Raw genomic sequence first — 25,444 nt, forward strand, 5'->3', positions numbered from 1 at the left:
AGGTAATATGCACCAAATAATGTTATTATTAACATAATATTAGCTACATTTCTTTTAAGGGCTTATTTTCTCCAGGCACTGTTCTAAGCACCTAGCACAGATTTATTAATTTAATCTTCATGAAGCAGGTACCATTATTATCTCCATTTTTTCAGACAGAGGAACTGGGCCCCCAAAGGTTAAGTGACTTGCCCCAGATTATAGAGCTGGGATAAAAACACCCATCTGCCTCTAAAGCTAGCTCATCACCATTATCCCATCCCGCCTCTCCAACAATAACAGCGGCCTTAACTCGGGTGGTCGTTTCACTTAGTTCTGAAGCCAAGCCACAGGAACAGCTGTTCCACAGAGAAAGAGAAGGGCAGAAATGTCTTGTTCTGAGAGAAATAAAAGCAAGCCAGTTTCTTACTTCCTTTTCTGATCCTGAGATAAGTTAGAACACAATATGGGGCCTGGCACTCGACTTGCTTAGAAGAATGCCAATCACCTCAACTTTATTTTCTGCATTTTATTCATATGAGTCAGCTGGGAACCACTCCCATCCACGAGAGGGTGGGGAGCTGGCATCCCACCTCTGTGGGGAAACCCTGAGGTTGGCCTGCAGGGTGCCTCCGGGGGCCCCTCTGGGTGCTGACAGTGGTTTGTGGGCAGACCTTTCTGTTCCCTGACAGACTAGGCGGCAGGCTGGGCTGTTCTGCTCCCTGCCCACCCAGGCTGTTCTCAGGGCCCTTTTCAGGGTCCGGGAAGCCCTGCTCTTCCGAGATCCTGAGATGGGTATTTATTTATTTCCCGATAGGCAGGCTCAGCCACTTCCTCCCTTTTTCTTTTCTCTAAAAAAAATAATTTCATGGGGAATGGATGTGGTAATGAGAGAAATGATACCGTATTAAAATAATACTATTGTTGGTCCCACTGCCAAAATACCTTATTGTTTTAAAATTTTTCTTTATTTTTCAAAGCTCTTTTATTTCCATCATCTCTTTGGCTCCTCAGAACAGCGCCACTAAGTAAGGCAAGTATTATACGCATTTCTATTTTACTAATGGGGGTAAGAGCGGCAAGAGGGCTCCAGGCTGGACACGCAAGCCTCGAGCCCCGATTCCCACCCCACTGGAGCAGTTCCCTCACAGAATGTCTCCTGGGTGGGCCACCTTACTGTACTGATTTCCTACTTAAAATGTTCATTGCCTCTTCACTGCTACATGATACAGTCTACAGATTCTGCTTGGGGTCACTAGAGACTGGACCCACTGGGAACATTATCCATCCTACACTCCAGCCACATAGGAATTCACTATGATGTGACCCAGCCTACTCTTTTCCATTTTGTACCTCTGTGGGTTCTCATCTATGTCTCTCTCTATAGATGTTAGGTCCTTAAACAAACCTTATTCACCCTACCTAGAATATGCTAGGAACAAGACAGAATTCTCGGTTAGTGTTTGTTGGATAAGAGGATAAAGAGAGAGCAAACTAAGTCTGAAGTTCTGGGCTGGCTGTCTACTGTTGCCTGTCTCTGCTTAGAGATACATCCCAACAAGCATCCAAGAAGCCACCAGAGGGCTGGGCTCTCCCAAGTCAGGTAGATGAGGGTATGGCTGCACACCGTGGGGAAAGCCTTCTGGGAGTGTGGAATCTAGGAGAGAGGGGTGCTCCTGCGGAGGCTGGGGTACAGTGGACAGAGGCACTGGGCTGTGAGGAGGACAGACCTGCTCCCCACTGCGAACAAGCTAACTCAGCCCCTTGCCCTTCTGAAATAAGAGCTCCCCAAGAAAATTCACTTATTTGTACCATATTCCATTCTTAGGCTATCAGAATTCCAGAGCTCACAGCAAACACCCTGAAACTGCCCCAGGGGTTCTGATTCCTGAGGCCTCTCCCCAGCAAACCTTCATGTGCATGTGTGGCCACAGGACTCGGTTCAATGCCAAATGAACACTGCTGGTTGGAGCTGATGGGAAAATCAGAAGAAATTCTACACGTGGCAAATTTCTTGGGCCTGCTGATTTCAGTTCCAAATCTGGTTGTAATACTCTGCACACCACAAGGCCACCTGTAGCTTCCAAGCATACCTTATCGTTTTTTTTTTTTTTTTTTTGATCTGGCCCTCAAAACATAGTTGTTGAATGAATACATTAATTGGCAGTCACATTTTAATTCCAAGATGGGTTCTGTAGAGCCCTCTCGCTCCCGCGGCAGCTTTGTGACAAGTGTATGACCTATTTCCCAATCCCCTATGCTTTCTGAGTCCTATTTCCCTTGATTTGAAAAAGAGAAAACACTTTGATATTGCATTTTTAGCATTAGTAGCTGGGCCTTGCAATGCCAGTCATCTCCAGGTGACATGTTACCACCAATTTCCTGACAATTCCATCACTTGTCTCTGGTTTCCAGTCCTTCTTTTGAAGCTAGAAGCATCATTTCAGTTAACACAGAAAGGAGACAGTGGCATCCTAAAAGCCTTGTCTGCATCAACTCATTTTTAAATGGCTCCCTTTTTAAGGACTGGATAGTGACATGCTCATCAATTTCAGTGGCTTTTTGGCTGCAGATGATTTTACATACCTGCCTAATGACCATTTATCATCTGAAAGTATTTTTCTCTGCCTCTGTGCAACTTTCCCTCCCTCCCAGCTTGCCCTGGACACACATAATTATATACGTATTTAGAATATTGGATGGCACTTAGTTTATGGGGAAGGTAAGGACTAGGGTCCTCGCTAAATAACAGCAGCTGTTAGTTATTGAGTGCTGTTCTAGGAGCTTAACATACATTAGTCATGGAGTCATTCAACACAGTAACCACCACCATTCCCAGTGCCTCAGCTGCTCTATGCAGCATCTGTCCTTTGCCCTAGACAGGCATTATCTCAGGAACCTGCCACCTGGAAGCCTCAGTGCTACCAGTTGGTGTCTCGCCCTGACTACCTGGCATCTAAACCACTCTTTTATCTTCCCCTCTCTTACTCTCCCACATCATTGTGCCTCCCGCAGGCTGACTCCTTCCTCAGCCTGCCCTCACTGCTGTAATAACAGCTGACATTTATTGAGGGCTCATGACACAACAGGTACTGCGCTCAAGCAGGTTCATAGGTTAAATCATCTCATACGTCAACCCTATGAGGTATGTAGAAATGGTATTCCTATTTCACAGATTAGGAATCTGAGACACGGAGAAGTAATTTATGGAAGATTGCACGGCTAGTGAGGGGGGAAACTGGAACTGAACCCGGGGTTCTATTCCAAAGTGCACACCCTCACTCCTATGCTGCACTTTCAGAAGGAACTCAGAAGAAGCGTGATTTTCTTAGCTAGAAATCTGTGAATTTTGCAATTTACAAATGGCAGGAGGGTTCTTTTCCTTCTTCCTTGAGAAAAGTGCCCGAAGGATCTATCATGGATGATTTCTGGGTTTTCCCTTCAAAGCACATTTGTGGGAGCTAGAAATCCAGGCCTGCCAACTGTGCCTTTAGGTAAGTCCTCTTATTCCTCAGTTTTGTTATGTGTAATATGGCAATAATTATCTATTAAGTTCTTGTAAAAATGCTTTGGAGAAATTGTCTCAACAATGTAAGCTATGGCACGTGTCTGTTCTGCAACTATTATGAATCTCGGGTACAACTAAAAATTGAGAAGTAAAAAAATATTACCAGAGTGAGTCAGAGTTTTTAAAAAGTCAAGCCAGCCCCTCAGCACTCAGCACTGGAATGCTTTCCTTACACATAACATCCAGCCACCATCAAAGCCAGGCTCTGCGGCTCTGGATTCACAGGGAGGGACAGCCACAGACAGCCTGCGATCCCGGAGAGTGGGCGGCTGCAGTCTGTGTGGGCAGCCCCTTCCCTTTCATGGAGAAACCCGATGACATCCCCTGTCCTCTGCTCACAGACGTGACTTCATGTGCTCCAGCTTTCTGAGGGCCGAGGGGATCGCTCCTCACTCTGCCTCCTGGAAAGAAGACCCCTGCGCTGCCAGTACCCCTAAGGGGCAGCCCCAGAGACAAGTTGTAACAGGAAAGCAGAGGGGCACATTGGTGGAACTTGGAAGACACTGGGGCCTTCTCCCAAGAGTTCACTGAAGGAGACTAATGTGGAAAGGGTCTGGGAAACACCAAGTCACCCAGCCTTTCTTGCTGCCAGCTCCACACTTGCCAGGCTCTCCTGTCTCCACGATAGCAACCAGTGGACACAACAGCCTGGGTCAGCCTCCAGGTCTCGACCTGAGCTCAGAGGTCCTTGAGAAGAGGCAGCAGGCACAGTCAGTCTGACTGCCCTGGCTCCCTGGCCTCATTTCCAGCTCCCCTCACAGCTGGATCCTCTCCACGCTGGCCCCTGGCTGTGAAGTCACCTCCAGATCTTTATTATAAGAAGGGACCTTCTCTCCATCACCAAGGAGAAAGACCCAAGGGTCCCAGAGAGGAAAGCATCCCCCTAGAGGCGGCAGTCATCTGCCCAGAAGCAGGGAGCTAGACTACGTGACTTCCTGAGGTCCCTCTCAGGGAGAGGTGGTATTTCTTTAAGAGTGCTTCAATGGGCCAAGCCTACTCTCCAGGGCTCTTTAACAATGGGGTGATAAGAGTTTAATGGGCTGATTGCTCTGGAGCCTATTCTGAAAAGGAAAATACACAGAGCAGTGCACAGTACCCTGTGACATGAAGTGAGATTTTCCAAAAACTGGGCCTGCTTCTTCTTTAAAGTCCTGTTACCTCACACTGTTTGCTATGCAAGTCCATAAAATGGTATCCTGGTGTACTTTTCTTCTCATTTTATTGCTAGAGAACTGGTGTCTTTCCTATTTGGAAAATTATTTACTGAGGAAAGAAACATCAATTTCTGTAAACATGTACATTGCTCTTTCTATTTATATTATAAGAAGTATTTAAAGTGGAGAAAAGGTTCCTGACTTCACAAGGACTTTTTCTTGTTGGCACTCTCCAGAGAGACAGCACAGGGAAACAAACCGAACAAACACAGGCCTGGGCCTTGGCAGACCTGGGGTGTGGGCTGAACCCCACCCTGAAGGGCTGGAAAACCACGGCTGACTGTCAGCACCCCTCCTCCTCTGCTTCAACCCCTGGTCCTCAGTTTCCTTATTCTGTCTAGTGCTAAGACTCTATGATAATCCACTTCTCTGGATCTCAAGCACTGACCGTGAGCATTCTCACCACCAGCCACTCACGGGTGACTTAGAGAGGGGAGGAAGAAGAGCCAAGGGTGGGCAGACCCACGCCACGTCCCAGGCCGCCAAGAACAAGCAGGAAGGATTCAGGCCCTGCTGTGAGGGCTGTTGTTTTCCCCACCCAGAGTTCACTTCCTTTTCTTTTCTATTAGACAAAGAACCTCCTCCACTCTCAGTCCATGTGGTCCTTGAGGGCTGACTCGCCTCAGCTCCAAGGCAGGTGTGAAGCCCAGGCTTCAGCCAACAAGCCCGTCCCAAGCAGCTGGCCACGATGACTGGTGTGGGAACGGGCACTGGACCCAAGATTGCCAGTGACAGTGAGACCCAGGACTTTGGTTGGATCAGCTGGAATGAAAGGAGAGTGTACTGTTGCTGAGGTTACCCGGGAGATGGCGCCTGGAGCTGTGGGTGGACGTCTAGGGGGAGCCTGCCCCAAACTGGAGCCACAGGAAAGAGGAGCTAAGAGGTGGCTACAGACTGGATTCCAATCACATCACTTGTGTCCCTGAGATGAGAACTAATCCTGACTTTTCAGTTATGTGAGTCAAGAAATTTCTGTTTTGCTCAAGACAGTTTGAGTCAAGTTTCTGTGATTTGCAATTAAAAGAGTCCTGACCGATATGTCCATGAATATATGACATTTCTTGCATCTTGGGCTGTTCATGTTGCTTTAGTTTAGATTAGGAAATAGGATCAGGAATGTCTGTATAGAACTAGTTTGTTCTCCTATTTAATGCAGGAATCTCCTGTATTGATAAAGGCTCCATTCTGATTTTTGGTTAAATACCAAGGTATCAGAGGGATCACTTTCACCTGTAGAAGTCTGCTCAGCTTCTTTGATTTATCAAGTCATTAGAAAGCTTTTCTTATGTTGGCCCCAAATCTACACCTGTGAACTTGCTATCAGTGCTTTGTTTCTGGAGCAACACAGACAGAGGCTGCCCCCCAGACTGGCTTCCATCTTTCCTTCCACATACCCACCCCTCTCTCTAACGGAGCAGGTCCCTTACCTCAGGTTTCCATCTGAAAACCGTGAGTTGTGACTTCTAGGCTTGACTCTATCATTGATATCTTTTTTGTGTTGATTCCTTCTGTCCCTGAGTTTAACGATGTTTAATAATAATATTTAATAGTGCTTAATAAAGCTTCTTGTCTTTCTGTCCTTTTCTTCACAATTCCTACTGCAACCACCATGGGTTATGCCCTTATTTCTTCAGGCCTGTGACTATATCAATAAGCTAGCACGGCCTTTTTCCGTCCTCCCCTCTCATTCCAGAATAATCTCTTTAAAGTGCAGTGTAGGTCGTACCCTCCCCCAAACCCTAAATTATCCTTCTATTGTTTACTAAATTAACTAGCCCTGACATTCAAGGCCCTCTATGCTTGTCCTCCGTTCCTCCCCAACTTTTCTAATCTTAATTCCTACCATGCCCATATCCTTTACATTCTGGTAAGAGTCCTCTGCCCAGCCTAGGCTTGCTACTCACTATCCTATAGACACGCTTTGTGCCCCAAACCTCTGCAGTCCCTATTCTTCCTTTTCTCTATTGATTATGGATGGTCTTTCAAACCTAACTCAAATCCTTCTTGCCTCACCAGTTTAGAATGACCCCTGATGCACCAACTGCAAATACCACTAAGTCAGCACTTGGTTACACACTGGTTTCTCATCCCCTACTTATCACATGGTCTCAGAATTGGAGGCTACGTCAGCCTCCCACTCCTCACCCCTTTCCCACAGTTGGAGGGAGACGGCTCCTACCCCTCCCACACTGAGGCCTCTCTCCGTGGCAGCCCTCCCTCCGCCCCGCCCTCCTCTCCCCAGCCCCCTCCTCTCCCCCTTCTCTCTCCCTTCTGCAGTCCCTAGTCATGGAGGGACTGAGATGGACCCCTCCACATCTTGAGATGTCTCTCTTCATTTTGAATTATGTGTCTCTCCTAGACAATTTAAAATACAAGATCACAAATACACAAAACCAGACCCTGACTGGGCAGGGGTCCCCTGTCACCCCAGATGGATGAGTGAATAACTGACTTTGTGGTGTACCCACTTCACTCAGGGGGGCAAAGGGCCTTTTCCAACTCTTTGGAAATGAATTGTGGTTACATGTTGGGCTTCTTTTCTTGAAGTGGCTGAAAGAAGCACAACAGTTCAGTCCCACCTGGTCTTCCTTGGTTTTAGAAGCAGAGGGATGAACCATGTGTGGGGTGGGCAGGGTAGGGGTGGTAGGGCCCTCTCCTCTCCGCCTGGACCACACATCCCTACCCCAGGGCCAGGTGGGCATCTGGGGCTCAGGTTTGCCTTCTTTCTCTCCCTCCATCCCCCGTCCCAGAAGTCCAGGTGCAGGCTCCACTCGAAGCCGGGGAAGCCCCAGCTAAGGCGGAGGAGCGCTGAAGTCACTCACCCATGTAGAAGTACTCTGGGGAACTGTCCTCCGATGAGAAATCCTTCATGGTGCCTCCAAACCGAAACCACAGTCCAAAAGCAATGACAGCCGACCCTGCCAGCTGAAAGGTAAACAACCTGCATTTACAAGGGAGGGGAAAGTGTGTGCAGGACCTGGGAGGCCTGAGGCCACAGAATCTGAGGGCTGGAGGGGGGGCCCTAAGAAACCAGCCCGTCTCCTCTTCACGCTTCTTATAATAGGAGTGGAATGATGTGCTCAAAGCCCCCAGCCCACCCCAGGTCCCTGATGTGATATTAAAACTGGGGTTTCCTGATTGCAAGCTCAGAGTTTCTCCGATTCTGCCAGGCTGCCCCGTGGTTATGGGGCATACACAGCACAGCCCAGGAGGCGTCTCAAAAAGGGTATTCCCACAACAGTCCCCCGAGAAGGTATTTGGTTCCTGCCCTATTGTCCCCTGCTGGGCACTTGGGATTTCCTCACCAACACCACAGTGAGAGGTCACCAAGAGCAAGATGAACTCCAAGACTGGGGGAAACCCACTTTTTTAAATGGGAAGAAAACACGCCAACCTCAGAACCTGCCCACAACTCCTGAGTGTGCAGTGCCCAGTTAGAAAGCCACTTTAGAGGCGTCTAGAAGCCGTCCTAACCCCCAGGCTGCCACTGTCACTGTGCCGCACTGCCTGGGGATGGTTTTGGAGGCAGTGAGGGAAACTGGCTGGGGTTGTTTTGTTTCTTTTTTTCTATTTTTTTTTTTTTTTTTTTGGTTGCTATTTTGGGTTTCCATGGAAAGCAAGAAAGGAAAAAGTAATTTTCTGAAAAAGCCTGGGCTGTGTGGCTCAGGGAGAGGCTGAGTGGCCGGCGCAGGCAGCGGCTGGGCAGGCTGGCGGCTGGTAGTCATGGCCCGCTTCCTCCCCGCCACTCTGAGGGCTTTTGTGAGGCTCCGCACCTGAGCTGGAAGCCTTTCCTTCGCAGGACTGTCACAAAGGCCCGCCAGCAGGCTCCAGCCAGGGTCTCCTCTCTCTCCACAAACACCCATCTCGAATTTCATTGTGTCAATCAACAGATGGTCACTGGCACCTTCTGGACTCAAGGCACCCCAAGTGAGCAGAGATGTAGAAAGAGCCCCCTGGTTCTGCCAACCCGTCCAGTTAGTGTTGGGCTCCCCTAACCCATCCCCAGACCAACAGTTTAGAGGCTGCCCCTGCCCCAGCAGGGAAGAGCAGACACACATGCTGGCAAAAGGGAGACAAGCACACAAGTCAGAGAAGTAGAGGTTTAATAAGGAAAAATGATGTCAAAGTCAGGGTCAGACCAGAGCCCTGTTTATACAAGATCCTTCTGTCTGTGGGCTATTTGTAAAGGGCCGGGACTATCTGTCTGAATATATATGAGGACTTTATCTTTCTTCACCCTCCATCTCCCCAAGGCCCATTCCCTCCGTGGCCAGCTTCTTCAGAAGAGCAGCATGACTGCCGCAGGAGGAATTGGAGGGGCAGGGTTCTACCATCTGGACTCTCTAATGTGGAACAAGTAGAAGTTTCCAGTACTTAGAGGAAAGCATTAATTGGATAATGTGAGGAACAGCTAAAGGAACTGGGTTCAACTAACTTTCAAAGGTTTTTGCATTTTTTAAAAGGGTGGCAGGGCGTGGAAAAATATTCAGAGAAGTCATGTTAAAACATTAACAATACTTTTCTTTGAAAGGTAAAATTACAGGTGACTTTTCTCTTTTCACTATACTTTCTAAGTTTTGTGCGTGAAGCATGTATTACTCTTGTAAGTTTAAAAGTGTGATATGGTAGTTTAACTGATCAGTCCAGAAAAAAATGGGGAGAGTTTTCTTGGGCTGTGCTTTAGTTTGGGAGGAAATCGGCTTTGAGGTCATTGCTGTTTCTGGTGCAGGGAAGAGGTCATTGTGAGGTCATTGCTGTTTTCTGATGCCCTTGGGAAAGCCCCATCCTCAGAGTGCTAGGGGCTGCCTGGGACAGATGTGCCAGGCAAAGCCTCACAGGCAGCCCCGCCTACGCCGCCTCCGCAGCAACTCGGTGGAAAGAGTTTCCAAGTACAAACCAAAAATCTGTTGACGGAGGCGTCAGGCCAAGGCCTGTAACCACCGAGCAGACTGTGGAGGAGGTGACTGGTCCCAGGGACACCCTATCACGAGGCCACATTTTTGGCATCTCTGTACACAAGCTCTAATTTATAGCTGTCTGGGATCATCCTCCCAGACGGAATACATTTGTCCAGTTTTGGCACCGATGTGTTTGATGCATAATGGAAAATTAAAAGAGAGGCTGCAATTTAAAGCCAAGGGGCAAAATGAGAAAAACTCTGCGCCTGCTCGTCCACACCCCCCAACCCCAAACCTAGGCTTTCCTCCTGGGTCAAGGAAACTGTGGTGTGGCTGAATGTCGTCACTGCGGAGGGAATCCTCCCAGCACGCCGCTGGATCAGGAAAACTGTGGGCGCGGGCCAGGTCAAGCCCGAGGCTGCGCCTCATGACAGCCATCACCGATTTGGAAAGTGGCATCAACAGAGACAATGAAGCCCTTTGGTCCTTTGTAACTCACTGTTCTTTCAAGACTTTTGAAATACTCTGTGTTCACTGGACTTTGGTTGCTCTATCACACACCTGAAATTGCTTGAAAAAAATTCACAGCAAGTCCAGTCCAGTCAGGGGCAAAGTGAGCAAGTCTGGTGTCAGTAAGGCCCATTGCTCTGTGTGTCCCATACCCGGGAGGAGAAGTCTCACTGAGTAGCCTCTAGTGCTAAATTTTAACCCTACTAGACCAACCCCCCAACCCCACCCCATGCCCCCATTCTCAGCCCCTCCTTTGCATTCAGATACAACACTGTACCTCTGGTTGAACCTCAACACTGCAGCCAACATGAGAACACATAAGGATGGAGAGGCTGCCCCTTCATGTTGCTTTCCTTCTCGTGCCCCTGCCCGTCCTCATCTGCTTTCCTTCCTCCCTGTCTTTCACGGAGGAGGTAACTATGGTCCTGACTGGGTACCGTGTTAAGCATTAGGGAAGCAACGATGAAAAAGACATGAAAAGTCTGACATGGAAGATAATCCCGTAAACTAATAAATGCCACAGGATGCAGGAAGTGTGCTCCACGGATCTGCTTCACTGCCCAGGGATGAGAGCAAAGCGTGATGACCAGTGTGCAGCAGAAGGTGTTCCATTTTGACCTATAGCTTGCAGAATGAGTTAGAAGTGTCGGAGCAGGGAGGGACTGGAGGGAGGAGTGAATGCCAGGCAGAGGGAACAGTGTGGGTAAGGGCTGCGCTTCCTTTCGTGGAACACTGTGCCGGGGAGAGAGAGGAATCTGGGGAAGGTCAGAGTCTGGGGCTTGAAACAGGAGTTAGGGCACATGGCTCACAGCTTGTACTAAGCTTGCTACCATTGTGGAAAGTCAGTGGCAGGGCCTTGAGGAGAGGGGAGGTGGGAGCCCTCATTCTGAAGGGGACAACCAGCAGCATGAGTGCTGCCTGATGCCAGACACGATGAGAAGCCAAAGGTAACGACCTGAGTGGTTGAAGGCCAGAGGGGGGATGTTAGGGGCTGGACACGGTGATCGGCGAGGCCCATGATGGATCCACTCTACCAACCAGAGAACTTTGCTGAGGGCTACTTTGCATCCGCGACTAGCACCAATCCCCATGCCTTTGGAACAATTACCATTAGAAATACTGTTTTTCCAGGGACGGACTTTTTCATACAACAGCATGAGTAGGGCTTTGATGCTAATCATTTAATAAACATTTGTTGAGCATCTGTCGTGAGCCAGGAGGCAAGGATTCGTAGATAAGGAAGATCCAGTTCCTTCTCCAAAGGATCTCAGGGGCTAGTGGAGAAACTGATCCTGCCTCTGTGGCCCAAGAGGGACTCTAACAATGCAGGTCAGAGAACCAGCCCCTGAGGAAGACTCCAGAGGTCATCATTCTTTGCATCACCATTTCTCTTCTGTGCACCAATTGTGCATTAAGCACTCAGAGAATGTGATGCAACGGGATTTTGAGGGCAAAAGTGTGTACACTATTTAAAAAGAAGAGAGACGTAAAATAGAAAAAGAAGATAGAAATGAAAGGAATAGACAATGACATTAGATCGGGGATTACCTGGTACAATTACATTATGCATTTTCATGGACAAGTCATTTCAGTAGCTAACCATATTCCAGAAAGTCTGCAGGACAAAGTTGCAAATTGTAAGCATATGTTCATGGAGAAGACTGTATGTGTTCTAAAACTAAAGCAGCAGAAAAGAGGACTACAGACCCAACTGGAAAACTTTTAAAGCAAAGTGGATGAACAAGAAGTTTCCTTTAAGTAATGCCTATCTGCCAGAAACAAGTCATTTAACACGAAGCAAGCTTGTTTTGGATTTCAATTTTATTGTGCTGTATTTATTTCCACTTTCCTGGGATTGCTGATGAAATGTTCTATCTTGAGGACATATTCTTTTACTTAAAATAATTTTTTTTTCATGAATCACAAACGTGGTTCTTAGGAAGGCACCAAATTGGAGGGAGGGTAGTGCTGAGATACAAAAATGCGAAGATCACTCCCCAGGCCTGGGTCCTTCATTCATCTCAGCTCGCCCCCACCTCCACCCCTTGCCTCCAGCAGAAGGCAGCCCACCCTGATCACAAAGAGCAAATACATGCTACTCTGCTATCTGATGACTAAACCCACCAGAAAGCTCCCTTTCTGGGTAAAAAGCATCACTTAAGGATGTTCTCAAGCAGCTCATGTGCTTTTCCCTAGATAGGAGACCCAGTTAATTATCCTCAGAAGCTCTAGCCATACAGTCTCAGTTCCTTCTCCCACCTGGGGACCCTGCTCTTGCTATTTCCTTAGCTTACAAAGTTCTCCTTTGCTCCCCTCCACCTGGCTCTCACCCACTCACAGCTGTCAGCTCTCATGTCACTTCCTCTGCGAAGCCTACCCTAGCCTAGGTATGTGTCTTCCTCCATGTCTCATATAACCACTTCTGTTTAAATATTTCTGTAATTAAAAAAGAAAAATGAAGTCCTGAGCTATGTGAGGGCAGGGACAGGGTTTATATTGCTGTGTCCCAAGCACCTACCCCTCTGCCTTGCACAGCCATCTCCCAACAGACATCTGTTAAATGAATGAATGGAGGGCCTTCACAAAGGTACAATATAGGCTGTGCTGTTGACTGAATTGTGTTCCCTGCCACAGTTCATGCGTTGAAGCCCTAACCCTCAACGTGATGGCATTTCAAGGTGGGGCCTTTGGGAGGTGATTAGGATTAGATGAGGTCATGAGGGTGGGGCTCCCAAGATGGGATTCCCTCATAAGAGACACCAGAGAGTGCTTTCTGCCATGTAGGACACGGGGAGAAGGCAGCTGTCTGCAAGCCAGGAAGGAAGCTTTCACCAGGAACTGAATTAGCTGATACCTTGATCTTGACTTTCCAGGCTCCAGAACTGTGAGAAATAAATTCCTGTTGTTTAAGCCACCCAATCTATAGTATTTTTTTTTTTATGGCGACTTGACCTAAGACAGGCTGATAGAAGCGATTGTGAACAAACTCCTTCACAGCCCTCCAAGGGAATACTTCCCAAAGTACTGATTTCAAATTCATCTGCACCTGGGAAACACTGTGCAGACACCTCAGATGGCACTGTGTGAATACACTATTGAATATACTCAGCAAAACACTTTCCCACAGAAAAACAAAACTAAACTAGAGCAGGTAGTATCGGTTCTGTGTTTTCCAAGCCTGCAGGGATGTGTGCCACGCATCAGGCATGGACACAAAGAATAAATCTATACATGCCTTTTATAGGCAGGACATATGACTACTTAATGTAGTCATGGCAACACACACACACACACACACACACACACACACACACACACACAATGCACTTGAATGAAAAAATAAACAAAATGAATTCTGTATTCCTGCTCCTCCAGGGTGAATACCATGTACATACACACCCAACTCTTTTGCAATTCTATTCTTTGGGATGGCGTCACACAAAGAGGGAAATGACACTTCAATCCTAGAAATTTCATTAAAAGCTTTTAAGCTAATACTTGCTCTTGGTGGCAATTCTCATCCCAGATGGAATCATGTAATGAACACTCACAATTCTTGATCTGATTGCAAATGACATTATGATACCATAAGGGTAATGGGAGTTTCATCTTTTAGCAGGCAAAAGTCGGAAGCACATTTGCTCTAGAAGATGATACTAGTTTTCTCAAAGAGGTAAGCCAGCTCCCAAGATTTTCATCCAATTATGCAGTGAAAACAAGGCAAGGATTGAGATGGCACTTTCTCAAAATCAAGGATTTTGTCAGAAGAAATACAAGAGCCAAATGCCATATGACATCCAGGTGAAACCACCTCTGAGGAAGCTTGCTGCCCTTGCCTCAACATCAGGACCAGGTGAGGTGGAATTGGGAGGCAGGACTGTGGCAGCATATGATGAGATGGCTGCTAGGTTGGAAATGCATGACTGTCAGTATGGAAACGCACTGGTTAGTTGCCAGTGTTTCTGATTTCCCCTATTATTTTCCTCACAACAGTTTCATAAGAACAAGCTTATGCTAAGAAATTCCTGAAAGACTTCCTTCAGGTAAGGATATATTTTAAAAATCAATGCTTAATTCTCTGCACTAATGGATGGGTTCTGCAATTCAAACCACAATAGAGCAGGAGTGTTCTATGCATCTCCAGAAAGATAATCGGGATACATATTTGTCCTAATTATACCTTCTGCTGTTTGTTTAGGTTGTTATAGTTAACTTGTGTGGATCAATGGACATTGCTGGGGGATGGGGGAGGATAGTACAAAAGTGCTGGGGGATACTAAGCTCAGGGGAAGGAAACTGAGCCAGGATGAAAAGCTTGCTCTGAATGATAAAGCAGATAAATATAGATATGGAAAGTGTATGTATTTATTCAGTGGTTGTATACAATGCATTTTTCTAAAGAAATACAGGGAAAAGGAGAGGAGAGATCAGTAAGAATTAGGAGAAAGATGATGGTTATATAGTTTTCTTCATACAGTAAAACAAATGCCACAGACTACTGGCTAATGATTCCACTGAGCAGATGGCTTTATCAAATGAAGATCAAACACAACTAAAGTAAAATCCAATCCACCAAGTTATCAAAGTGATTTAAAGCCAGTGTCTGTCTTACCTGACCTGGGGGACGAGCTCCAGGAGGACAATAATGGTCTTTTCTATGATCTCGGAACTTCCTCCTTGCAGCATCCAGCTGGCTTTTATCCCAGGCTTGCCCTCTGAGTAAACACTACTTTGAGGGCTACCCTGACTTCTATGACATCTCAGCTATATTGAACTTTTACATAAGCCAAGATGGAATATTAAACAATATTTATTTTACAGCCTAATATTTTTCAAGGTAGTTTGAGAGAACTACTCTTGAGCAGGTAAACAGGATTTTTGAGTATCAATCAATAATAATGATCTTCACCCAGTTTTAGTTGTTACAGACAGACAATGGGAGAAAAAAAAGTTTCAGGTAAAACTCAGGTTAGATTGGAACAAGCCAAAACACTTTGTTTATTAAAAAGTTAGCTTGAATGGAATCCTGAAAGTCTTGTATTCTAGAGAGAATTTTTCTTAACAGCAATTTGACCAGAAATCATTTGGGGTCAGGGAGGCAGGCAGCACTGGGCCACTTACAGGGGACTAGACAGGTACAGGGAGCACAGGGAGACCACGTGGGCTTCCTGGATGAGTGGCAGCAGCTTCCAGGCCCCACCCCTGCCCCACTGGGGGGCTCTGTTGTCCCTGCCCAATTAATTCCTTTGCCCTAGTTTATAAGCTGACTCTTTCCCAGTCACCATTACAATGGGGAGGACAGGGCTTGGCACACACTTTGGAACATTCCCCAGCTGCTCTTGTAGAAAATTTTACCTCTTCTGAGTATTCAGACTGAATAATTATGCTCTTGGACAGGATAGTAACAAAAACAATCCTCATGTATACGCTGTGTTGTCGAGGAGTTGTAGCAGATAAAAACAGGGGTTCTAGGCATCCCGGGTTTGAATCAGGCTCTGCCACTTAGTCCTGTGATCTCGGGCAAATCCCTTAACCTCACTAACCTTCAGCTTCCTCAGCTGCAACGTGGGGGTAATAATAGTGCCTCCCTAAGAGATTAAATGAGTTCACCTTACACACTTCGAACCACTCAGAACTGTGATTGCCCAGCACTTATTGTTATTATGGTGGTAGTAGGCTCACTAATGTTATATTCAAACTGAAAACTTAATCCTACTCAAGATAGGAAACACCATGGCCATGATTCTAACGACTTAGTCCTATGCTGCCTTCCTCTACTAATTTTTATTTTAGCACTACACTCTTTCCATGACAGCTGGGATTCCCTTGAGTTTCTAAACCTCCATACTAGGTATGTCAGTTCCACTTTCCAGAAACTATGTTCCCCCTCTCTCTTTAGTTTTAGTTTTTATAAGACCCAATAAGAGAAAAACAGGAAAAGATGACTTACGAGAGAAAGAATAACTATATTTAGGCTAGAGCTACCCAAAAGAACTTTCTCCAGTGACGTAAACATAAATGTTCTCTGTCTGTGCTGTCCAATACTGCAGCCACTAGCCACCCATGGTCACTGAGCACTTGAGATGTGGCTAGTGCAACTTAGAAGCTGAATATTAAATCCCTTTTAATACAGATTAATTTAAATGTGAAAAGCCACATGTGGTTAGTAGCACAGCCACCATATTGGAGAGTGCAGGTCTGGAATTCACATGCTCATCACAGCTTCAACCTTCTCTTCTTGTCAGTCTGTAGACTTGGAGTGGTTAAGAGGACAGTTTCTGGGGCCACGCACAGAAACCCAGCTCTGCCACTGGCCAGCTCTGAGGCCTCGGACAGGGCTCTTAAGCTCTCTGTACCTCTGTTTCCTTATATATAAACTAGGGGTGACAATAGCTTCTATTTCAGAAGGTCATTGTGAGGATTAAGGAAGTTAATATACAAAATGTGCATGGGAAAGCAGCCAGCACGTACCTTCCATTTATATAATGCTTAATATTCTTCTTCAAGTTTCTGCTACTGAAATTAATTTTAAATACTGTCTCTTGATACATACCCTTCCTCAATTCCCATCTTGCTTTTCCTCGGCCTTAAACTGATCAGGGGTGTTCTCAGCCTTTCTCTTCTTTCTCCCACATGCCAGAGTGTTATGCACCTCTTTGCACCTGCATTTCTGGAATGCATCAAGACAATCCACCACTGGATATAATCTCCCCAGCTACAAACTTCACGTTTTCTAAGCCAGTAGCATTTATTATGCCTTATATTCCATGTGCCCTCATAAATGTGTACAGTGAAAAGAACACAGGGTTTAAAATCAGAAGACCAGGGTGTGAATCTTGGCTTTGCTCCTCCCTAACTCTTTGACCCCAGACATACTGTGCCTGCCTTTCGGCTTTCACGTCTGTAAAATGGGGATTACATTACTTCATGGGATTGTTGTGATTCATGATCAAATGGGATACTGTATGTAAGAGCATTTTTAAACCAAAGCATCATATGAATGTTATTTTTGTCCCTAATTAAATCCAAAGAGGATGAAAAAAGCAAGCCAAGGTAACCCCTATTCGTCTGTATCATGTGCTCTCAGCCCATCTGGTCGTCCCATCTTATGGGTTTCTTTCTCAATTCCTTCTCCTTAATTCCTTTGCAAGCATGACATGATGGTTAGTATAGTGTCACTTGCTTTAGGAGAACAGCCCTGTTGTGATATTAACTGTCAGTGTTAAGGTGGGGGATGGAAGTTATGTTCTCTTTGGTCACACGTGATTGGAGACCCAAAGATACTACATATTCTGGAATAACACAGTGAAGCATAATGGGAAATGGACAGGTGGCCTCCTGGTAATTGTAGAAACCAACAAGTCTCAGTGTGAAAGAAAATTCTTAGAAGAATAACAGTAAAGTGGTAAATGGAATTAAGAGAACTGCCACAAGAATGCCAGGTGAGCAGGCCTAAAGGAAGGGCACTCCCTGCCTCATTCAGAAATGAGAGCCGGGCTTCCCTGGTGGCGCAGTGGTTGAGAGTCCGCCTGCTGATGCAGGGGATGCGGGTTCGTGTCCCGGTCTGGGAGGATCCCACATGCCGCAGAGCGGCTGGGCCCGTGAGCCATGGCCGCTGAGCCTGCATGTCCGGAGCCTGTGCTCCGCAATGGGCGAGGCCACAACAGTGAGAGGCCCGTGTACCGCAAAAAAAAAAAAAAAAGAAATGAGAGCCACCAGTGGATCTTTGACCTCTTAAGGCCACATCTAAACCGGTGCTTCTCAAAGTGTGTTCCCTGGACCAGCAGCATCAGCATCATCTGGGGGCTTCTTAGAAATGCAGACCTACCAAATCAGAATATATATTTGCACAAGATTCCCAGGTGATTTGTATTCATGTTAAAGTTTGAGAGGCACTGATCACCAAAGGTTTTCCTATTTCTACCCCCTGGCCTCCCCTTGGTAGCACAGAAGCAGGGCGGGGAACAAACAAACAGCTCCAGCGCTAGGGTCTGTTAGCCAGAGCTGTGCCAGTGACCGCTGAAGCTATTCTAGGTGCTGAGAGATGGAAGAAGGATATCAGCACAGCACACTCCCTGCCCCGAGGAGCAAAGACATTAAAGAGACAGTAAACTATACTCAAAGGCACAAAGGAGCACCACATAAAGGTCTTTTGAGTGCCTCGAGATCAAGGACTGTGTCTTAACCATTTCTGAATGCCCAGCATTTGGTAGGGTGCCGGGCACATAGTTGGTGGTAAGCACATACTTGCTAAGTGACTAATTGCAGAGGAAAGAACCTCTCCTTTTGACTTCAAGCCTTTGATAAGCTACAAGACTCCTGCCACTTTGCTTGGTTGGTTGGACTTAGGACACCTGTTTCCTACTTCTCCTTACCTTTATGAATCTCTTGGATTCCAGATTCCACTTTCCCACTTGTTTTCTAGTGTTTAAATATAACTACCAGTAATAGCTACGTTACTGAATATTTACTATCTCATGTACCATACTTAATACTTTACATATATTTACTCTTTTATCTGCACCAAGGTCATATATTGATGTTGGTACTTGATTATGTCCATTATATAGATGAGGAAATGGAGGCTCAAAGAGGTTAAACAGCTTACTAACCAAGCACCCCTGGTTAGTAAATACTATGGCCAGGAATAAACCCAGGAAGTGAGATGCCAGTATCCACCTTCCAGGCTTTGAATTCGTGGATATGAATTGCCACGGTGCCTAGCCCTGGCCGAGGTCTACCAGACTCCTGGAACCATAGCTCTGGCTTCTGCAGGCTGGTTCCTATCATAGAGTCCTGCCCCTTCCAGCACCACTGGGCCCCTCTTGTCCAAAATAGGGGAGGCTGCCGCTCTCTCCCCACCTTGACAGAAATCAGAAATGGAGACTATCCAATGAAATTCCTATCTGCCTTCTGGGGTGGTCTAGCTTTTGGGTGGACCCCATAGAATACTTTCTTCAGGTTTTTTTTTTTTTGCGGTACACAGGCCTCTCACTGTTGTGGCCTCTCCCGTTGCGGAGCACAGGCTCCGGACGCGCAGGCTCAGTGGCCATGGCTCATGGGCCCAGCCGCTCCGCGGCATTTGGGATCTTCCCGGACCAGGACACGAACCCGAGTCCCCTGCATTGGCAGGCAGACTCTCAACCACTGCGCCACCAGGGAAGCCCAGGTATTTTTTTAAACAAGTCTTTCTGACAGGTGGTAGCTCTGAAGCTACTGTTTGAAATGAATTTGGGAAAGAGGAGTAGACAAGTCAGACATCTCGTAAGCCCACGAGACACGGTCTTTCCCAAAAGCACCTGTTAGGCATCACCAAGTGAAACTCCAGAGCTGAGTTAATACAGTGAGAAGGAAAGGAGAGCAACTTCAAACAAGCCATATATGGCATCTGACTTTCAACAACGAACGGTCCTGCTTCCTGTTGGTCGGCAACCCTGAGCAGCTCACACAGCACAATGATAGGAAAACGCTGAGTACACAACAACAAACCAAGGAATAAACAGAGCCCAGGTTTTTTTCTTTTTTCTTTAAACCAGCATATGTGGCTTGGTAGATTGTGGTGTTTTATTTATATTACTATGCAACGGAGGGGAAAAAAAAAGGTGATTGCAGTGAAAGGCATGGGACCATGCCATGCTATCTGACTGCAATGTCCCAATTTAGACATGACAGATATTGGGAGGGGTTTCATGTTAGACATCAGCCATGATAACAGAAATTAATTGAGTGGGGCGTGGGGCCAGGCTTTACTTTTGTTTTGTTAAGATTCAATGGTGAGCGCAGTCAGCAGCCCTGGGCCGGGCAGTGCTCTGCTGGCTCTGGCAGGCTCTAGCTGAATGTTTATAAAACCAGGAGCACAGCCTAGGGAAACTTCACCCAGCTGCCAGAAGGAGGTTGCAAATCGATTTGCAGATCACAAAACATACCCCACCCCGCCTCTGCGTCTGCCTTCTGGTGAGTTCCTCACAGGAAAGGAAGTGCTGTCACCCAGGGGGAACTCAGACCTCAGAAGGGCAGGCACGCAAGCATCGAAGAGTGTGTAAATAGAACGCTTGAAGTCATGGCGAACGCCTGTCCTTCCAGGAAAACTGTTCCCTGCTCTCTCCCCCTTCCCCAAACTTCCCACAAACCCTCTAACCAGGAGAAAAACAACTTCAAAAACTAGGGTGGGGATTTTCTGGAATCAGGTTCCCTCAGTTACAGTGAAGGTACATATCTAGACAATTTATCCCAAACAATCGCTTTCCTCTAAATCATTAGGAGCCCGTTTCAGGTCAGCCCTTTCCCTTTGGTTGTACAGTTATAGACATGGGAGAGCTGTCTGTGACTGCTGCTGGTCCCTGGTCCCCATTCCCCGTGGAACTGAGAGTGAGGAAGGCCCCATATTCTCCTCCTGGGCCGAATCTGTACAAAGAGCAAACCGACAGGGAATGAGCAGGAAGAGACAGGCTCAGTCCTCCAGATAAAGTTGACAATTGATTACCTTTGCAAATCGGGAAGGCCGTTTGTATCAAGTTCTCTAACCTGCAGATTCATCAATTCTTTCTACAGATATTTATGGAATGCCTTCTATAAGCTGGGTACTGTTAGGCGCTGGAGATATATCCATGAACAAGACAGAAAAAGATTCCTGCTCTCAGAGTATTCTAAGTCCCAGTGGGGAAAATCCACAAGTACAAACTGAGAAGCCAGTGTGTAGTTATCCTAAAGCAAAGACAAGCTGTAAGTTACTTGGCAAAGATATACACTATTCCCCGATATTAAGGGACTCTGGGGTAAGGGCGTTAACTTTTATTAAATGCTTTCTATGTGCCAGGCACTTAATAATAAAAATAATAATTAAAAACATTTGAGCACTTACTACATACTGGGCTCACAGGAAGGTGAAGTCAGATACTTTACATATTTCCTTTGAATCCTCTCTACAACGCTTTTACCTCAATTGTTCAGCTGAGAAAACAGGGCTAGAAGTAAAGATAACTTGCTCAAGCACACTCTGCTTGCGATCTCTGCACTTGAGCCTGATCCTTTTGTCAGCTGGTGGTCACACTCACCCTTGCTCTGTTCCTCTGCTGGTGGGTGGTGTGTCACCTCCCTCACCCTTGTCCACCTCCATCCTACCGGTCCTTCAAGCTTCAGCTTAAACGTCCCCTTCTTCAGGACAACTGTCCCAACTCCTCACTCTTGCTGTGAACTCCTTAATTAGATCGGATATATAAAAGGTCATGCCTAACCCCAGTGGCTAATACAGGACAGGCACTCTAACTGTTGCTTTGCTCCTACTTCCCTTCCTTCCTGTGTTTAGAGTCAGAGGTGTGAAATTTGTCACTTGATTATATGCTGTCGTTTTTGTTTGTTGTTGTTCTATATTCATTGGTCATTTCCTCAACTAGATTAGCAGCTTAGGGAACAGTATTTTTAATTTATAAATTATATATATATATATATATATACTTTTGTCAATATAAATTATGTATATTTATTTATATTTACATATATAAGTTATTTTTACAATTCTTGTACATTGATTCTTTAACAGAGTGGTTCTCAAACTTGAGCATGCATAAGCATTTCCTGGACTTGTTTAAATAGATTGCTGGGTCCCTCCTCCAGAATTTCTGATTCAGCAGGCCTGTGATGGGGCTGAGAATGTGCATCTCTGACAAGGTCCCAGGAGGTGCTGATGCTACTGGCCCAGGACTCACACTTTGAGAACCACTGGTTAACTACATGTACCACAGTGCTTAGGAGCATGAAGGCTGAGTTTGAATCCCACCTCTGCCACTCATCAGCTGTGTGACCTTGGGCAAGTGGACCTATTTGAGCCTCAGTTTTTCCCTATTTGTAAGAATGGGGATAATAATAGTATGCACCTCAGGATTGTTGTGAGAATTAAGTTAATAATGAATGCCATGTGCATAGCACTGTCCCTGACACACTGAAAATGCTCAATAAATGTTGCCTATTATCTCTGGAAAGGCTGGCACAACATCAGGCACTAAATAAGCACTGTACCCAGCCTAAGAATTCCTTCTCAGACTTAGATAAAACCTCTTTTGAATTTGTAAGCAGTGAGAGTGAAGAGTGTCACTAAAGCATGACATTTATAATTAACAGCTTTTGAAATGAAGCCAGACTATTAAAAAGCACAACAGAAAGGGCCTTTAGAAATGCCCTTCCCGATAGTATGCTGGATGTAAATGCCCAAGTGTACAAAAGCCATGTGTATTTTTAAAATTCAGGGCTGTCTATGGGGTACCTCCTTCACACCTTCCCCTGCTGCAGGATGCTGAGGATGGCAACTTGACCTCTGAGAGCTTGTAATTGCTGGAGTCACCCAGGCATCTGGGCTAATGGGTTGGCAGACACAAGCAGAGACCATCCTTCAATAATTAATTAGTTGGAGTCACAGGAAAACAAACTCCCCAGAGCAGTTAAGACAAACAGCAACCTCCTCTATCTTAGTTACTTTAAAGCACCCAGCCCCCTTGCTGCTCCCTCCCAGCTCTAAGAACTTCTTCACCCAAAGCAAGATCTGTATTTTCCTTCAGGGTCTGTCTGAGCAGTTATAGTGACTGACATTCCCTTGAGGAAGCCCAAGAGGGAATGTGCAGACAAGACCATTTTCAGACCTTGTCTCCCAGTCCTTCAGGGCCTGAGACAGAATATCCAGGAATCTAGGGATGGTCTAGCCCTAATTTTGTCCCAGTAATACAGGAGACAAGGGTCATGGCCCTATCAGCCAGTGAACCACTAATCCTGGGAATGTTGTTCATTCAATGCAAAGCTGAATGAGATCATTTCTGGGAGCAGTAGGATTTAGCAAAGGCTTCGAGCTGGGGGTTGTGGGGAGGTGCTGCTGCCCCTTGGAAGCCCCTCCCTTCCGCCCATTCCCTCACAGAAGGGCACCACCGCCTCCTTCCATCCAGCGGTACTCTCCCCTAATGCCCAGAAAAAGGCTGACCCACCCAATACCACTTCCACTGCTACCCCCAATTTCCTACACAAGCCCGCCACAGCCAGGTGATGTCTCTGAACACTCCGGATGGGGCACCGCCTCTGGCAGTCCCGGCGCCCTGGCGGGCCCCTGCTCCAGCGGAAAGACAGAGCGAGAAGGGGGTGTGTGCGCAGAGAAGCTGGTGGCCCCGCACCTGGTGTTACCAGGCTCCAGATGAAAACCGAGGCAGAGAGGTTCCTCAAAGGGAAGAGCCGCGCGGGGTCTCCCCCCTTTTCACCATTTCTCATTGCTCAATCTCTCTCTCTGTCGGTTCTCTCCCCCTCCATCTTTCCCTCCCTCCCCCCTCCCCACCCCGCCCGCTTTGTCTGCCTTTTTCTTACCTCCGTCTTTTTGAACACCCTGCCTTCAGGAGCCCGGCTCGGACGCCGCAGCGGTCAGCTCCCCGGGGACCCCTGCCCTGCGTCCCCGCCCAGCCCCCTCCCCTGCCCGGCCCTCTCCGCTCCGGGTCTCACCCAGAAGAGCAGGTTGAAGCCGAGCAGCAGGTACTTGATGCACCGCAGGCCCCCGCCGAAGCGCCCCATGCTGCGGCCCCGGCGGCGGGATCCCGAGTCCCCAGGCCCGGGCTCGGAGCTCCGGCAGCGCCGGGAGCCGGCGGGGAGGGGGCGGAGCGCGAGGGGCCTTGGGCGGGGCCTGCGGGGGGGCTGGGGGGCGGGGCGGCGGGGCTGGAGCCGGCACAGGTTGAGAGAGGGCCGGGGAGGACCCCGAGCCAAGAAGCTGGCGATGAGTGGGAGCGCCGCTGGGTGGTTGTCGAGCGGCCAGAAGGAGCAGGTACCCCGCTCACCTCCGGAACGAGAGGCCGCCTCCTTCCCTCCCCAGGCCGAGCGACGCGCCCCGCAGGCACCCCTCTCGCGGTGGTTATCGGAGCATCTGCGAGGAAGGAGCGTCCACTGGGGACCCGAGACCCATTTAATCAGCGCTCTGTGCAGAGACTCATTTGAGGCCTGCGGTGATGGTTGAGAATAAGGACATGGCCCTGGTGGCTATGGAAACTAGGAAGATGGCCTCGGGTAGAAGCGATAAGTAGGACCCAAAGCCGCCCAGAAGCTGGCAGTACCCGTCGCGGGACACCCGGCCCGGGGCACCCGGTCCCAGGATGTGATTCCCTAGCGCCTTGCGAGCGCACAGGCCGCGGAAGCAGCTTCTAGGGGACCCTCCCTCGGCCCCTTCCGCGCGACTCCAACTCTTACCTTAATAGGCAAGAACTGGGAGAAGGCGTGGGATGCGGCTTCCCTGCGCCCAGAAGGCTGCGACCCATCCTGCTCGGCCTGGCCAGCGGAGGGGAGTCAGACACCCCGGGTCCTGCTGTGTTCGACTGATGGGAGAGCTTGGAAAGGAATCCAAATCCTCGGGGATTATTGTGATGTGGAAATGGGAGCAAAGCGGGGGAGGTTTTGTTTCGCTTTGTTTTGTTAAGTTAAGGGTCTGGTGGGGAAACCAGGCACCCACTCCGATTGACTAAGTGTCTGCAACATGTGGTGCCAGGCAGTACGGGGGCGACAAGAAAGTGTAAAATCCGGGGAGCCTATGCATTAATTCAGTAAAACTTTAAGTGCCCGTTATAGGCCAGGAATAGTAGCAAGCCCCGGGGACTCGACAACGAGGAGACAGCCAGGCCTGCTGCAACTGGCTCTGGTGGTAGAGACAGACCTATGAGCAAATTATAGCAAGGTGAGGACGTGGGGCAAGGTTCTGGGAAGCACCGCCTGCCCTCTTGGCACTGGGCAGGGAAGGCTTTGCTGAGGAAAGTGGGCCTGAGCCGAGTCCTGAATGAGTCTGAGCAGAGGGGAAGAGCAGACGGGGCCGCACGTGCCAAAGCACAGGGCTGGAGAAGCCAGGGCCTCCTGGGGGGCCTGTGAGAAGGGGAGCAGCCCAAGTGGAGCAGAGGGAGGTGAGTGGGGATGGTGCTAGGGCACAGCTTTCAGTCAGCTCACAAAAGTGCCAAGCTGTCCTGGGGCCTCAGTTTCCTCATCTGCAACATGGAGATACTAGTACATACCTCGTGGAGTTGTGCAGGTTAATGAGTTAATATTTGTAAAGTACCTAGAACAGTGTCTGGCACAGAGTAAATAAGTACAATATAAGGGTTAGCTATCACTGTGTTGTACTCTACCAGTCAGTTTCTACCATGTTGCCGTCTTTGCCATCTGTGTCTTTGGACATTTGTTTGAATATCTCATGAATTTTAACTTATGAAAATGAAGAGAAGACAGAAGAATGAACGTGTGGATTCTGGTAATAAGCATAAGCCCCAAATAGT

At 47.6% G+C, this 25,444-nt stretch overlaps 1 protein-coding gene across 3 annotated transcripts in view; it reads right to left on the minus strand.

The window, feature by feature from the left end:
• Positions 1-23,708, minus strand: part of TSPAN2 (tetraspanin 2) — a gene marked incomplete at both ends in the record, with an annotated part of 39,774 nt that extends 16,066 nt beyond the window's left edge. For all 3 annotated transcript variants that reach the window (XM_079697643.1, XM_079697644.1, XM_079697642.1), the window contains 2 exons: positions 7,584-7,686; positions 23,640-23,708. In XM_079697643.1, the coding sequence (XP_079553769.1) occupies positions 7,584-7,686; positions 23,640-23,708 (172 nt within the window). The remainder of the gene's footprint in view (positions 1-7,583; positions 7,687-23,639) is intronic.
• Positions 23,709-25,444: the final 1,736 nt, after the last annotated feature.

This window comes from Hyperoodon ampullatus (assembly GCF_949752795.1).
Source record: "Hyperoodon ampullatus genome assembly, chromosome: 2".
Classification (NCBI taxonomy): Eukaryota; Metazoa; Chordata; class Mammalia; order Artiodactyla; family Ziphiidae; genus Hyperoodon; species Hyperoodon ampullatus.